The following is a 17019-nucleotide window of genomic DNA, read 5'->3' on the forward strand; positions in this document are numbered from 1 at the left end:
CACACACACACACACGCTCATGTAGGGTTCTTCCCCTGAGGATAAAGCCTATTGTTAAACACCGGCGGGATGAACTCAAAGAGGATCTACACTGCTCTTCATATCCTCTATAGTCTATAGATCCACCTGACATGTATTATTCATTAACATTTCATTAGTTAGATAAATGGTATACAGTATGCACTTGGTATGGCTTGATTACAGAAGCCCTGTACATGACATGCAGAAAAAAATAGTAAATCGTGGTCACAACATAAAAATGAATTCCCTCGTTTTACGTAAATCGTGCACATGATATAATAACTCAGTTATTATGCCATGCTCACACTTTAACTTTTTCCCTGCACGTCATGTACAGGGCTCCGTCTTTATTTCAGTTTCACAGAGACAAAAATGTCAACCTATTTAAAACAGTATCACATAACCAAAGTCAAAGTTAAATAAAACTGATTCATATCGGTGACTCTATCTGTTAGGGAATAAATTAATCATTATTTATTTATTTATTGCAATGCCTTCAGTAACTGAAAACATTTGCTTTAGCATTTTTTCTATTTTTGAGAGTCAGAGGGCCCTGATAACAAAAATAAAATAAACAATCATTGACATTTACAGTATTAATTTAACTGATACTTACAAATGAAACAATTTGATCACTTATCAGTTACCCCCCCGATAAAAGCATCTGCTATATGACTAAATGAAAATGTAAATATATAAATGCCGTCTGAAATTTTCAACTTTTTTTTCAAAATTTCAACAGTTTAAAAATGATCATTTTTATCAGGCTTCTGTGTTTAGGTTAATTAATTTTACTCTAATTGAGTTTTTAATCTAACTGATTGCTTTTGCATCTGAACTTTTCATTAGGGGTGCTCCGATTGATCGGCTACGAATCACCATCGGCCGATAATCACGTTGGGATGTTTGATCGGCGGTCTCTAAAAAGGCCGATCTCATAAACTGATCTCAAGCTGACGACGCACCTGTTGTGAGAGGTTTGGCACGACATGCAGCGGCACCGTCTCAGTCTCTGTCTGGCGCTGGTGAAATCATTATAATGCTGAAGGGGAGGTACTCACCTTAATATTTCTTCATTAAATAACTTATAAAGTAATTTGAAAACCTTGTGTGCGCTCTCTCTTTCTCTCTCAAAATACGCAAATGGCTTCAAATCACCACACATCACGTCTGTCTATAAATGAGCTGCACGCTGCACAGTTGACACAGGAATTGTCACTTGCACAATCGAGGCAGTGTCACATCGTCACTAAAGTTTATAAATTGCATTACTTTTTAATTATTGCCAGTGTTTAACCATTCAGCGCTGGCGTGGTCTCCTGGTGCACACTCGCAGCGCACACACATAACGCCAGGTTCACATTTCTTCGTTTGCAGTTTGTACGTGGTGCGTATTTTTTCCGCACTCATGTTAATGGATTAGAGCGTGCACACTGCACACGGTTGCGTCCGGCACACTCTTGGGTTCCAGGAGCGGTGTGTCTGCAGCAGTGTGCAGAGATCGTTTCCGCAGAATCCGCACCGAGTCTATTACTGCGCTGCAAGCGCTGAATTAAAGTGAAAGTGCATTGTTTGCAGTAAATATGAACATGGATTGACACGAAAATGTAGTAATTACACCATAAATGCATATTATTAAAGTCTCCTGTGTTGCACAGTCAACGCATATAGCTTTTTGGCTAGGTTTAAAGGAAAAGAGCACTTTTAGATAAACAAGGCAATAATAGATGGCACTCGTGGAGGTAGGAGAACAAAGTTCTTTACGAACTGCAGAATTGCTTGTAATAAAGATTTCAATGCAAACGGTAAGGCAGTAGAGCTGACTATTTTTGTTAACGGTAAGTTTGTGATAACATAAGAAAAATAGTTTAAATGTTTTGCCACTTGCTTGAGCAACTTAATATATACATCTAGAAGTAAATGCAAAAGTAAAAAGCATTGAGTAATGTGCTGCTTATATTTATTGTGTTTAAACATGTCTGTGAAAGATTGTATTACTGTACTGTGTAAAAAAAGAATTGCAATGCTGAAAAAGCATTTTCAGTGACAATGTTTGGATTTGAAATCAAAATAATGGATAAATGTTGTGTTTGTGGTAAACAGCCACGAATCAGTAGCAGATTCCTGTGTGAAAGCACAGTCCGTGCTGCTTCTCCTCTCACAAGAGACACCTAAGAGGAGAATTCCCCCATTTTCAAAAATGTCTAAAAATCCTGATTGGAGTATCACTATAAATAGATATAAATTATAAAAAGAAGGCTTTAAAAAGATCGGTATCGGCAGATACTGCTTTCTGTGATTGGTGTTCGGCCTCAAAAATCCTGATCGGAGCACCCCTACTCTTCATATACAGGAGCATGCTAAAATAGTTTTGGCAGTTTGGAAAAATTTGTGTACCCTGAAAGGTAACTTTGTCTAGAAAGTTCAAATTAGCTTCTGTTAATAATGTAACGAAGGTGTCTAGTCTAGTGATTAAGCCTTTCTTGGTGGTTATATATATATATATTAGGGATGTCAGTTTAATTCGTTAACTTAATTAATTAGTTATGAAAAAATAACGCGATAAAAATATTTTAATGCAGTTAATGCACTGGCCCCGCCCCCAGATCTGTATGTCATCTTACATTTCATACAGTTGACTGTTGACAAATATAATGTGCAGGGCAACAACTCCATAAATGCAGTTATGCCCTAAAAATTCAAGATATTGGGGCAAAAAATGCCCCTGTATGAGTTTTTGTCTCATATTTATATCATATGATAAGCGATATCCCACCAGCAGCGAGAGCAATATCACAGGAGTGCTGTTTTTGTCACGAGGAAGAACATGAGTGCAAATGTGAATTGTGCATCTTCGAGCAACACAGCGGTGTTTAGATTCTGAATTATTCGACGTTTTAAACGAATCGTGTGAATCAATGATTCAGTAGCCCATTCATAAAGAGAGGCGTTTAGTTTACTGAATTCCTGAATGAATCAGCCGTTTGAACGAATCGACTCATAAAGACATTTACCGCCATCTGCTGGTAGTTTCAGCTTCTTCTTTAGAAAACATTAAAGGGTTAGTTCACCCAAAAATGAAAATTAGCCCATAAATTACTCACCCTCAAGCCATCCTACGTGTATATGACTTTCTTCTTTCAGACAAATCCAGTCGGAGTTATATTAAAAATTGTCTTTGATCTTTCAAGCTCTATCGTTGTACTCAGCGGGTGTTGGCATGGCTTCCTGCTGGTTTAGTTTTGTTTGTGCTTCTGTCCACAGAGACACTCAGGGTCGTGCGGTGTATGGTTATGCATCATGTTTAGATATTTCTATTTTGTGGGATTCCCGCACACACACGAGTCTCTGCATTCGCCTATCAAGTCTTATCCTGCTCTCTAATCCACTGGCACTTGAATCGACAGTGCGTGTGCTACATCTTTTACAATCTACATAAAAAGCATAAAACACTGCATTCTGTCAGCAATGTAACCCGGCAGTAACGTATAGAGACCTCGGCTTTCTATGTATATGTATAGCATTCTATTTCAGGTCTTAAAGGAATAGTTCACCCCAAAATAAACAATAATTCGTTCCCTCATGTCATTCAAACCTGTAAGAATCTTTGTGTGTGTGTGTGTGAAAAAACTGAATATTATATAAACACACACACACACACACACACACATACACATTTATGTATAATACATAATGAACGTCTATGTATATGTATAGCATTCTATTTCAGGTCTTAAAGGAATAGTTCACCCCAAAATAAACAATAATTCGTTCCCTCATGTCATTCAAACCTGTAAGATTCTTTGTGTGTGTGTGTGTGTGTGAAAAAACTGAATATTATATAAACACACACACACACACACACACACATACACATTTATGTATAATACATAATGAACTATATTATTGTTTTTTTGTATTTTGTATCATTTCTGTGTTGACCAACAAATATACATATTTTAAAGACATAGGCTATGTTTATGTTTTTAAGTAAAAATATATCATACTTTAAATATAACATATGTTAAGCAATGTAAAATAAAAGTGGCCCAGAATAAAAACCTATCATTTACTCACCCTCACCTCATGTGCCTCTCCAAAAATGGTTTCTTCTTTGAAATGCAACGATGGTAGGCTATTTGTATCTCCAAATACCTCATAAAAGTCCATATGATTCGTGTTTGTCAAGCCTTCTGAATTCATTCTATTTTTGTTTGTGAAAAATTTCGATCTCGATTCAATATCAATTAATGTGTATATACTGTAAAAACAAGGGGATAAAAATCTTTTGTTGAATGCAGTTGAATGCCTTTTTTAGCACCATTTTAAACTTGGTTTAAATTCAGTATTTGCTTGCATTCACTGTGTGTAATTATGCAAGTATTATTTAAAAAGGATGTAAGCCTAAGTTAAATTTCTCATTTAAAAATCTAGTGTTTAGTCATGTCTAAATATGACCTGCTACATTCTATATATTTAGTAAAGAGCCATAAAGGTACCTAGCGGGTAAACCATGGCATTACAAATGAAAAATATATATTTTATTCTGACCACAAAATTACTCTAATTTGCCTCTTTGCGTTGGAATTTGAAACCCTTTACTCCATTTTAACTTTAAATACTACATTAATTGTAATATAAGTAATAGAAATATTAGGAAAATATATTTTAAGTCATTAATGGACCATAATTATTGCACAAATAGTATTTAGTACCAAAAGATCTCCTCAAAATAAAACCTGTATAATGAAGCTGTCGTCTATCCTACTTAAACCCATTCAAATGTATTGTCAACGCTGGTTTGTTTGGAGAGCTCTATGAATCACGTGACCGCGTGGCGACGCCGGCGACATCAAAGCTTGTCGCAACTCTGTTTTTCAATAGCTCTGGCTTTAAAGGGGTCATATGATGCGATTTACATTTTTCCTTTCTCTTTGGAGTGTTACAAGCTGTTCGTGAATAGATAAGATCCCTAAAGTCGCAAAGACTAAAGTCTCAAACCCAAAGAGATATTCTTTATAAAAGTTAAGAGTCAGTCACACCTAACATGCTCTAACATGTTCTAACATGCCCCCACATGTCTACGTCACTGTGTGGGAAGATTTGCATAACTCCACCCAAATGTTCACGCAAAGAAAGAAGGCGCAACTTTGATTCTCGCTGTAGTATTGTTGCTGCCGCCGCCATGTCGTGAAGGCGCTGTGTGTTTTGTTGTGAAAGCGAAACTACTTTGTTTGGTCTTCCAAAAGAGGACACAACTAGAAATCAGTGGTTAAGTTGTATTTACAACACTGTTCCAGAACAGTTCAACCCAAATATTCAGATGTGTGCAGCACATTTTATGGAGGACTGTTTCCTGATCCTGGGAGAGTAGACTACAATGCCGGTGTTCCGGTGAGTTTCCCCTTCGGTGCGTATGCTGACCCTATACAATCTATGATGCTGACAAATAATGCTGACTCACAGCCTGTAAGTATATGTTTTCATATTTAAAGAATTTGCCACTGATGATTCAAATGCGAGTTTTGGGCAGTGTAGCGTAGCGCTTGTTGTTTGTCATTTCTCCGATCACAAATGCAGATATGGTTTTATGTTTACGCGGTGCGATGCAACGCAACGCGTAAAAAGACAGTATAAGTCATTATAATCCATAATTATGTCCCCACTGGATGCAACAAACGCCTCGTTTATAATGGGTTTTATTGATTTTGTCTCATCACGCCGGGACAGGGCATCACAGTATGGTGAGGGGCGTAACATTTCCGTCACACGCTTGAGGTATTCGACCAATCATAACGCACTGGATAGCTGGCCAATCAGAGCACACCTCGCTTTTCAGACCGATGAGCTTTGTAAAAATCTACGCGTTTCAGAAAGGCGGGGCATAGAGGAGAAACAATGTACAGTATGTGAAAATTAATGTGTTTTTTAACCTTAAACTGCATAAACACATTTCATTACACCAAATACACCAAATAATGTTCTTTTTTTAGCAACATCATATGACCCCTTTAACTGAAGCTCTACATTATACGATTTACGCCACATTAAGTGCGCCAAAACGGTATTTATTTGTAGAATTTAGTATTAAAACTTACAAAGTTTGAAAGCTGAGACTTTGTTTCATATCGCAAGCAGGGTTGCCAATTTGGTGTGAGATTTACATGGGCAGAGTGAGAGCCTCAAAGCGTGTGTCTCACGCCAAATGCGTGGACGTCCTTGGAAGTTTAGTGTTTTATAAGAAGCTAATTAAAGTAGTTAACCACAGACTCATAACTCTATTCCAACTTTAGTTTTTTTTGTCTTTTTGTAAAATCATTGTTTAATTTATTTTATGATTTATTTTATGTAATTTTGGTCATATTTAGCTTAGTACAGCACATATACAGTTTGCTCCTATATGCCTGTGTATAATGTCTGGGAGTTTCTGCTAAGCTGTTTTTATTGAGACAAAACTGCTGAAAATGTGCACATTTTCCTATAAGTTGAACAAACCTTTTTGGGGACATCCTCAAAAATAAAAATGCTTCATGAAGAGACAAATTAATGTTACAAACTTTTGTATTTTTAGGGTTAGTGTATTGTAATTTTCTCAGTTCAGAAATTGATCAGATTAAATTTCACTAAATTAGTCTCATACACACAATTGTTTTATAGGCGACAGAGTTGGCAATATTGCTAAACCTCAACCAGAAACATACCATTCTCTCTTTTATATGAACATAGTTTTTTGTTTTCATCTTAAAAACTTCCTTTTTCTTCATGAAAAATCATCTTAAATGCTGGTGAATGTCATCTGAGCAGTGCTGTTCACAGGTCAGCATGAGTTGGTATCATCACACATGGATGATGGTCCCTCTAGTGGTGCATGAGGTTTAGGTGTGTGAACAGACACACAGACAGCAGAACAGATGCTTCTGCTTTATGTTATCTATCTGCAAACTGCTACCTGAGTTAACAGATTATAAAACCCTCTGAAGTCCTAAGCAGGCTATTACACATGATTCCATCAAATATCTTCCCTTTGACTCCCTCAGGATTCCAGATAAGAATCTGCAATGAATTTAACACGTGCTCCCCCCCCCCCCCTCTCAGAATATAATTTGTCCACTATTTACATTAATAGACCACTTTATCTTGTCAAATGTTTCAGCAAACTGTCCCATAGCCTAATCCACGTTGCTCTCCGTGTCCGTCTCCACACCCTTCACGTGTGCAAAACAGCTTTATCTTTGATTCTAATTATGACACTGAACAGACTTTGGGGTTTAAGGTTAATGCTTGGGAAAATGTGCATAAAACTATACCATTAAGCGTTTTAAAGCACTCGGAAAGCTTCTTTAATTAAGCTTGTTTAGGGGAAATGCGTCAGCTGGATTGCTCTTTCACCGCTCCGGTCTTTTGTCGAAGGTTTAAATCCTTTAACCCAGTGACCCAGTCTAAGTGGCTTTCTCTTTTCTTTATCAGATTGCCACACCGATCGCTGTGTGGCCTTAAGTCACAAAAAAGGATTTGAGCAGAAAAGTTGCAGATAAGGGGTGTTTGAGAAGCATTGCACCACTCTGAATACTTAACACACTGTATCAAATACTATATGTGGCTGTATTTACAGTACAGAACAGATATGTAACAGATTAGGTCTGATTTACACATTTCAGGCAAGATGTAAGAAGAGTTGGGGGGATACGGGTTATTTATTTGGTTCATAAACTGCATGATTTCCCTCTTGATTGACAAGACATTAAAAGATCAAAATCTGTCAATGACATCTATGGAGAACAACAAAAATCGATCCTAATAACAGTAAATAAATTAAAAATAGAAAAAATAATGCAGAGAAAAAAATAATTTTGGTTACCAAATAATGCTAGCTATCTGAGATCATTTATGAAAATAGTGTAGGCCTATGTGAGGATGATCATTGGTTTGGGGGTTGGTTGGCACACTGTAAAATAACTCATTCATAGCAGATGTGAACATGTACAGTACCTACACTCTAAAAAATGCTGGGTTATTTCAACCCAACTTTGGGTCAAATATGGACTAACCCAGCTGTTGGGTTAAATTTTTAAATTACATTTTTAACCCAAAAGTTGGGTTAGTCCATATTTGACCCAAAGTTGGGTTGAAATAACCCAGCATTTTTTAGATTGTACACACACACACACACACACACACACACACACACACACACACAGAGCACATGGCTGCAACCTGCGTAGACACTGAGATGGATATGTCAGTTTTCAGAATAGCGGTCAACCAATATGTGTTTTTTTTAAATGATGATCCTTATATTCATTTAGTCCTTCAAAACGAATGAAAAAGTTTTAAAACCAGTAGGCCTAATAAACCGTTCAAAAATGTTTGACATGAAACCAATTAAAATATGAATCAAAAATGTATTATTATAAGGGTATATGCGCATTGTGGTATTTGTTTCGTTTAAAATAATCATTTTTAACTTAAAATAAATCCTTTTAATGCTGTGTCAACCAGTGCATGCGCATTTGCACAATATATCTATGATCGTACTGTAAATAAATACATTTACTGAACATTTTGTGACACTGAATTGATCAATAAAGGGCTCATTCATTCATCTGTTTTACCCAATGACTTCCATTTGCACCTAGTTGGGTTTTGAATAAATTTATTAATTCATTGTTTTTTTAATTTAAAAAATATAACATCTTGTGAATCTGTAACGGTACATGTTATTATAAAATAGTTTTGACAAAGTCGTAGCATTGAATAGTCTCATTTAACTCAATAAATGAACAAATAACATCTGAAAATATAACACTAAGAATACATGCCATGCATAGAAGTATACAGTGATTTTGCTTTCACTCTGGCTATGGTGTGGTGCGGCATTTAGGTGGTTTGGAGGACCACTGGTTCATCCGTGTGGGTTTCAGTGAGACAGTTTTTCATGGGCTGACGAACCTGAGATTGACCAAAACTCAAGCATTCTCAGGTTGGACAGTCCTCGAAAGCACTACTCATCCAGGATGGTCAGATCACACTGACCACAGATTACTTGCATCATCTTAAAAAAAAAAATAGAAAGAAAGAAATGTAAAAAAGAGAAAAAAATCAGAGGGGAAAAAAACTAGCAAAATTTAGACCTACCAAAATCTTTTTTTTTTCAAAATTGTAATTTGTAAATTAAATTGTAGCAATTTCTATGATGAGAAGAAAATAATAGCACATTTTCTTTCTTTCTTGAATGCAGGAAAAGCATGGACATTTACAACAATATGAAAATATAGAATGATAAAAAAATAAAAAAATGGATGAAGAAACACCATGCTTGGAAAAGTTACTAAATATCTCCTACAATTTCCATTTGACCAATATGTAAAAATAAATCCAATCTGGAATACTGAAAACTATAATATTAGCATGATTTCCGCAATTTTCAGATTGTGATTATTACATGAATCACACGCTGACCAAATCTTGAGAAATCTTATAGAAATGTCCCCCATAAAAAGTACATAAAATATGGCCTACGAAAAAAAAATTTAAATGAAAGAAAATTAGTTACATTTAAATAAATAAATATACTCAGTAAACGATTTTACACATTTGACTCTAAATTTGGCTGCCCTTACAGTCCCTGTCATGCTGTACTGTATGCTATAGTATATCATGATATGCCAACTTTCGCGCCTTTCCAGTTGGAAAGGGCCACTGAAACCTTTACCTTACAGCATCCATAACATCTAAATAGCTACATACATAAAACTATGAATCATTCATTACTATGAAGCAAATCCAACGAGTTTAAGCCGATGCAATTATTATATTACAGCCACTTAGAGACAATCAGCTCAGCTGTGTCTGACTGTAATGGCCTCGTGGCTTTACAGAACAACACCGTCCCACGGCTTTAACCCTCCATATCTCTCAAAGATCTGTCTGTGTCAAAAAACCAATAAAACCTTGCTCCTGCCAGGATGATGTTCAAAATGTATTCACAGATGCATTGGTTGACCTTGTCAACAACTACAAACTTATCTGCACCAACATCATCTCAGATGCCAAAAAGTCCTGGATTTCTCGCTGTACGTTTAGTTTGGCATTCACTGTGGGCTGGTACACACAGCTATGCAAAACACTCACCTCTGCCTTACCTACACAGACGTTTATTGGCTCCTCGTCGCTCCACACTGACAGAGGACTTTGAGGCCTTCACTTGAGCCCGCAGAGAAGCCGGACCGTCGGGCTGATGCTCACACACTCGCTGCGAGCTGCTGGAGATGCTGGCGAGCTGCCACACATGAGCAAAGCGCCTCCTTCCTGTTTGTCGCTATGAACAAGCTTGTGGTAAACTTTCCATGACATCTCAATATTGAGGGCCACTAGAGAACGTTTCATTCATCTCAACCGCTCCTTTTTGAAATGCCTTATTTGTCCTGCTGATTGTTTTATGACAGAGGAAGAGAGAGATTATTGCTTTTCTGAAATTAAAATTGGGTTTGCAGTTAGTGGCTAAATATCAACTTTAGCCTCTGCTTGTTCATTTTAACCAGGCTGATTATAATGATGAGTCATATTAACCAAAAGCTGTATTAGTCACTTACGTTAATACATTAAAAAAGGCAAATGTTCTCAGTTTGTAGAACCAATGCTTCGCAGAAGCTCTTTTCTACATGAATTACATGTTGTGTGATGAACTAAAAGGTAAGGTGATCTTTTAGTGTAGAATACACTGAGAAGGGTAGTTATTATAGTGATGACTATCTTATATCAGAGTGGAGTTAATTATGGAAACTGATGAAAGATTGCTAGGTTAGTTTCCATATCGACAGGACAACCACAGCATCCTTCCTGTGTGTTTCAGACATGAATGAGTTTCAATCCCGCTGTCTCGGTTACAAAAAGCTTACAAAATAGAAGAGAAGTGCCATAAAACAGTCGAGCACATTCTTCTCTTCACATCTCTGGACGGATTTTGAATGGAAAATTCATTGATGTGAAATTCTCAGACATGGTATTTCATTTATGTCCTCAAAAAAAAAAAGCAAGGTATAGAAGATCAACTAGTTACAGCTGAAGAGAAACACTGTCCTACCATACAAAAGTCTGGGGTCGATGAGTTTTTGAAAGCTGCATTTATTTGATCAAAAATACAGTAAAAATATTGTAATATTGTGAGATATTATAATTTAAACAGTTTCCATTTGAATATATTTTCAAATGTAATTTATTCCTGTGATGCAAAGCTACATTTTTGGCATCATTACTCCAGTCTTCAGTGTCACATGATCCTTCAGAAATATATCCTTCTAATATATTTAATGTATTTGGTGCATTTTATTCAATGCTGAAAACAGTTGTGCTGCTTACACAATTTTTTTCAGGATTATTTGATCGAGTTTATGCTTCCTTTCTCAACCAAAGTACCAATTTCTTTAAACAAATAAAAAAAAATAATAAATCTCACTGACCCCCAAATTTTTGACCAGTACTGCTGATGCTCACACACTCGCTGCGAGCTGCTGGAGATGCTGGCGAGCTGCCACACATGAGCAAAGCGCCTCCTTCCTGTTTGTCGCTATGAACAAGCTTGTGGTAAACTTTCCATGACATCTCAATATTGAGGGCCACTAGAGAACGTTTCATTCATCTCAACCGCTCCTTTTTGAAATGCCTTATTTGTCCTGCTGATTGTTTTATGACAGAGGAAGAGAGAGATTATAGCTTTCCTGAAATTAAAATTTGGTTTGCAGTTAGTGGCTAAATATCAACTTTAGCCTCTGCTTGTTCATTTTAACCAGGCTGATTATAATGATGAGTCATATTAACCAAAAGCTGTATTAGTCACTTACGTTAATACATTAAAAAAGGCAAATGTTCTCAGTTTGTAGAACCAATGCTTCGCAGAAGCTCTTTTCTACATGAATTACATGTTGTGTGATGAACTAAAAGGTAAGGTGATCTTTTAGTGTAGAATACACTGAGAAGGGTAGTTATTATAGTGATGACTATCTTATATCAGAGTGGAGTTAATTATGGAAACTGATGAAAGATTGCTAGGTTAGTTTCCATATCGACAGGACAACCACAGCATCCTTCCTGTGTGTTTCAGACATGAATGAGTTTCAATCCCGCTGTCTCGGTTACAAAAAGCTTACAAAATAGAAGAGAAGTGCCATAAAACAGTCGAGCACATTCTTCTCTTCACATCTCTGGACGGATTTTGAATGGAAAATTCATTGATGTGAAATTCTCAGACATGGTATTTCATTTATGTCCTCAAAAAAAAAAAGCAAGGTATAGAAGATCAACTAGTTACAGCTGAAGAGAAACACTGTCCTACCATACAAAAGTCTGGGGTCGATGAGTTTTTGAAAGCTGCATTTATTTGATCAAAAATACAGTAAAAATATTGTAATATTGTGAGATATTATAATTTAAACAGTTTCCATTTGAATATATTTTCAAATGTAATTTATTCCTGTGATGCAAAGCTACATTTTTGGCATCATTACTCCAGTCTTCAGTGTCACATGATCCTTCAGAAATATATCCTTCTAATATATTTAATGTATTTGGTGCATTTTATTCAATGCTGAAAACAGTTGTGCTGCTTACACAATTTTTTTCAGGATTATTTGATCGAGTTTATGCTTCCTTTCTCAACCAAAGTACCAATTTCTTTAAACAAATAAAAAAAAATAATAAATCTCACTGACCCCCAAATTTTTGACCAGTACTGTGTGTACGGTATGTGTAGTTTTTTATATACACACATCCGTTCATATGTAATCCAAACAGTGTGATTAGGATCATTACATGAAGCACATCACAATTATTACACTGCTATTTATCAAATATATCAATTCAATGAGCATGAAACGCTGACTTGAGTTTAAATGAATTTATTATGCAAGGTGTGGAAATGAGTCACTGTCATGTAGAACATACCAATTATACAGTGTAGCAGTTATTACACCAAAATATCAGACTGACCAATCAGAATCAAGTATTCCAGAATGTGTGCAATGACAATGCAATAAAATAAATAGCTAAATAAATCCTAGACTATTATTCCTGTTGAAGGACAAAAGTCACAGTAGATACATTCACCAGGCCTTGACATGATCGCTGCAGATCTCAGTGCTCCCATATTAATATAATATTGTTCGCATTTTCTATCAAACATTAAAAAGAAGACAACTTATTTTGTATATTGCAGTACAGGATTTTTTTTGTTTTGTTTTTGGGTTAACTATTGTGGGTCAGCATAAATCAAACAAATAAAACGCACACAATCACATCATATTTAGGCTAGGTACTTTCTCAAAGTGCTCAGTGGGGTAAAAACGATAAAACAGAGATATCAACGCGACATCCATAATAAGAGCGAGCACAACGCTCATTGGCTTGAATATGAGGCCAAACACCAACACTTCCTGTGGGCTAGTATTGTTCTTGTGCGTCCTGTATGTCCTCGACGCGACGGCGAACATCAAGCAGATGTCAGCCATATATGGTAAAGGCAGCTATAGACTCGCTGGACAGATGCAAGATGCTGCACTTTTGTGGGTCCAAAAAAAAAAAACCGTAGGTTATTCTCATTGCAGAATGTGAAATTCTTCCTAAAAACGAATGATGATCTACAATACAGATCCTATCAACATTTAACAGGAGCTGCTCCTTCATGTTTATGTTTGATAAATAGATAGCGAAACCCTTAAATTGAGCTAGACATCTTAAACTGTCAAAGCTTTTGCAGAAACTTGTAAAAAACGGTTCAAGTTGTACAGAATGCAGTGCTCCGATGTGAAAGTGTAATTGTTAACAGCGTGTGGTTTGGTCAGCAGCCATCTGCAGGTAAAGCGAGAGAGAAAGCAAAGATTAAAACGAAGCAACGCCCACACATTTTTTCCGATGAAGTGGTCCTTCAAAGAAATTCACTGTCTAAGTGTAGCAAGGCAGCGCTTTGAGTCTTACTTTACTCTCTGAAAGCTTGACTGCTGCATGAAACGGAGTACAATAATAAAAATGACACGCTGTCTGCCATACACGTGCCAAAAATACTAAAGCGGCAGCAAACACGTAAGGCAATAAATCAACTGCATGTGCTTCAAAATCAAACATTACACACTTTAGACGACAGTAAATATTAAATAACTCACATAAAAAAAACAACATCTAAATAAACCTTCATAAATAAAACCTTCACATAAAACGTTTCTGTTTAGGGAGTGCCAAAAAGTATAAAAATATTTTATAATGTACAAATATCCGGCGTGACTGAGCTGCTGAGATGATCTGACACCCGTCAGCAGCTGGGCTCATCCATGTCATCGTCGCTCCAGTCTGGAGGCGCATCCGTGCCAAAATATCGATCCCCAAAATTTCCTGGACCCAAAATAAATCATGAAAATGTAAGCACATTTTCTCAAAATTATCATTACTGTAATGTGTCTGGATTTTTTTTATTTTTATAAAACCGTACAAATGGTATTTTCATTTCCTCAACTGATCTTACTCACCCCAAACATTTAAACGGCGTGTGTGTGTGTGTGTATATATATATATATATATATATAGAGAGAGAGAGAGAGAGAGAGAGAGAGAGAGAGAGAGAGAGAGAGAGTATGTACACACACACCCACATAATACAATTAACCCTTTTACAATATTAACGATATTTAAAATAGAATATTCTAGTTGAGTCCCCTGTGTGAGTTTTTCCGAGTTTGTCACATGACACAATATGTATCTGACCGATGTACTGATTTAATTTAAGTTTTTTCTTTTCATTCAAAATATTCACAAACTGGAAAATAGTAATACAGATTTTAATGCCATGTCAGCATCTGAGGCTATTTTTTACAATATCAATGAAAAGCAAATAGGCCGAAAGTAAAATTACACAAGATGTTTTACATTTACATATGATAAAAATATTCAAAATATTCACAAACTGGAAAATAGTAATACAGATTTTAATGCCATGTCAGCATCTGAGGCTATTTTTTTACAATATCAATGAAAAGCAAATAGGCCGAAAGTAAAATTACACAAGATGTTTTACATTTACATATGATAAAAATCAAGTATGTGCGTATTTAAATGGTTGAAACCTAAAATTAACATCACGTGGTTGAAAATACTGAAAGGTTGTGATATATGACAAGCGGTGAGCTAGTCTCTGGTTCAGCGCAACTCAAAGCGGGAAAGTAGATTTGAATTTAGCATCTAATCATGTGACGCACTCAATGTTCTAATCACACACATTATCCACATCAAAGGGTTAATATATAAAGAAATAACGGTGAAACAAAAATCACACATCATCGCAAAAACCTTAAAGGGGTCATCGGATGCAAAATTCACTTTACAAGTTGTTTGAACATAAATGTGTGTTGGAAGTGTGTGTACACATCCATCCTATAATGATAAAAATCCACCCAGTGGTTTTTTTAAAAATCCCTATTTAAAAATCCTCTTTCTCAAATCAGGCTGTTCTGAGATTCCTGTCACAATGACGTAGTTCTGCACAGGTCGCTCCCACGATAGTTGATTGACACTAGCATCTTACCTTAAGACCCGCCCCGAGTGAGCTGTGAGCTGTCCGCCATTGTGTCGACTCAGGTGCCGGGGAAGACAAGAATGTCTCAGATTAAGCGATTGAGGTGTTTTTTTGTTGGATGTAATAATGAATATAGCAGTCGTCATTTACTCCTGACATCTCAGCCGCTGAAGACGCAGAGGATTAACATTACTTTCGTTTTTGAAGGGAATGCGCCGATCCCGATCTGCCTAAATGCGTCTATGTTCATGCGAATCATTCGTGATCCAGCTTCATCTACAGAAGAAGTGAGTATAAGGGTTTTTTTATGAATCTTTGCAAATAGCCTTTCCTAATAATGTGCTAGTTAGCCAGTTTGGCGGCTGAAGTTTACAGTCTGCTCGTCACCCCACGGAAGAGAGGGGCGGGGTCAGCAGAGCTCATTAGCGTTTAAAGCGACATGGACTAAAAAACAGCTTGCTGAAAACAGAGCTGTTTTTGACAGGGTAAAAATTGTGTTTTTTACACGGGGAAGACAAGAATGTCTCAGATTAAGCGATTGAGGTGTTTTTTTGTTGGATGTAATAATGAATATAGCAGTCGTCATTTACTCCTGACATCTCAGCCGCTGAAGACGCAGAGGATTAACATTACTTTCGTTTTTGAAGGGAATGCGCCGATCCCGATCTGCCTAAATGCGTCTATGTTCATGCGAATCATTCGTGATCCAGCTTCATCTACAGAAGAAGTGAGTATAAGGGTTTTTTTATGAATCTTTGCAAATAGCCTTTCCTAATAATGTGCTAGTTAGCCAGTTTGGCGGCTGAAGTTTACAGTCTGCTCGTCACCCCACGGAAGAGAGGGGCGGGGTCAGCAGAGCTCATTAGCGTTTAAAGCGACATGGACTAAAAAACAGCTTGCTGAAAACAGAGCTGTTTTTGACAGGGTAAAAATTGTGTTTTTTACATTACCACTGAGAAATTTTAACCAAAGTATGTTATAGACTTTTCATCAAGACCCTAAAGAATCATATCAACTTGTGGAAAATGGGCATCCGATGACCCCTTTAATGGTCCTAAAGGTACTGTAAAAAGTCTTCACTTTCCATTAAGCAAAGTATAATTTATTCGTTTTTTTATGATTTGGGGTGAAATATGAGCCAGACATGCTCAAGGCTGGTTTTGTGAGAATGGCCCGTTTGTGTAGAACTTTTAGGACAAGAAGCCACAGTTAAGCAGATAAGTAATGCTGAGAAAGTTTCACCTATGCCGGGGATGATGTGGAACAGGTCGTTGACCTTCTTGTCGACGGCGGTAGTGATGATTTTGACCTGAGGAAAGGCGTAGGCCACAGAATGGACACCCATCTCAGCCATCAGCAAAGACACCAGCAGGATTTTATCCTCCTGAACGTCATGATCCTACACACACACACACACACACACACACACACACACACACACA

At 36.7% G+C, this 17019-nt stretch overlaps 1 protein-coding gene across 1 annotated transcript in view; it reads right to left on the reverse strand.

The window, feature by feature from the left end:
• Positions 1-13257: 13257 nt before the first annotated feature.
• The window catches only part of uckl1b (uridine-cytidine kinase 1-like 1b), a 40778-nt gene continuing 37016 nt past the window's right edge, over positions 13258-17019 (reverse strand). Inside the window, exons 14-15 of the mRNA XM_016293470.1 lie at positions 14278-14400; positions 13258-13863 (exon numbers count right to left, since the gene is read on the reverse strand). Of these exons, the coding sequence (XP_016148956.1) occupies positions 14321-14400 (80 nt within the window). The 3' untranslated portion in view covers positions 13258-13863; positions 14278-14320. The remainder of the gene's footprint in view (positions 13864-14277; positions 14401-17019) is intronic.

Source organism: Sinocyclocheilus grahami, unplaced genomic scaffold (assembly GCF_001515645.1).
Source record: "Sinocyclocheilus grahami isolate Dianchi unplaced genomic scaffold, SAMN03320097.WGS_v1.1 scaffold303.1, whole genome shotgun sequence".
Taxonomy (NCBI): domain Eukaryota; kingdom Metazoa; phylum Chordata; class Actinopteri; order Cypriniformes; family Cyprinidae; genus Sinocyclocheilus; species Sinocyclocheilus grahami.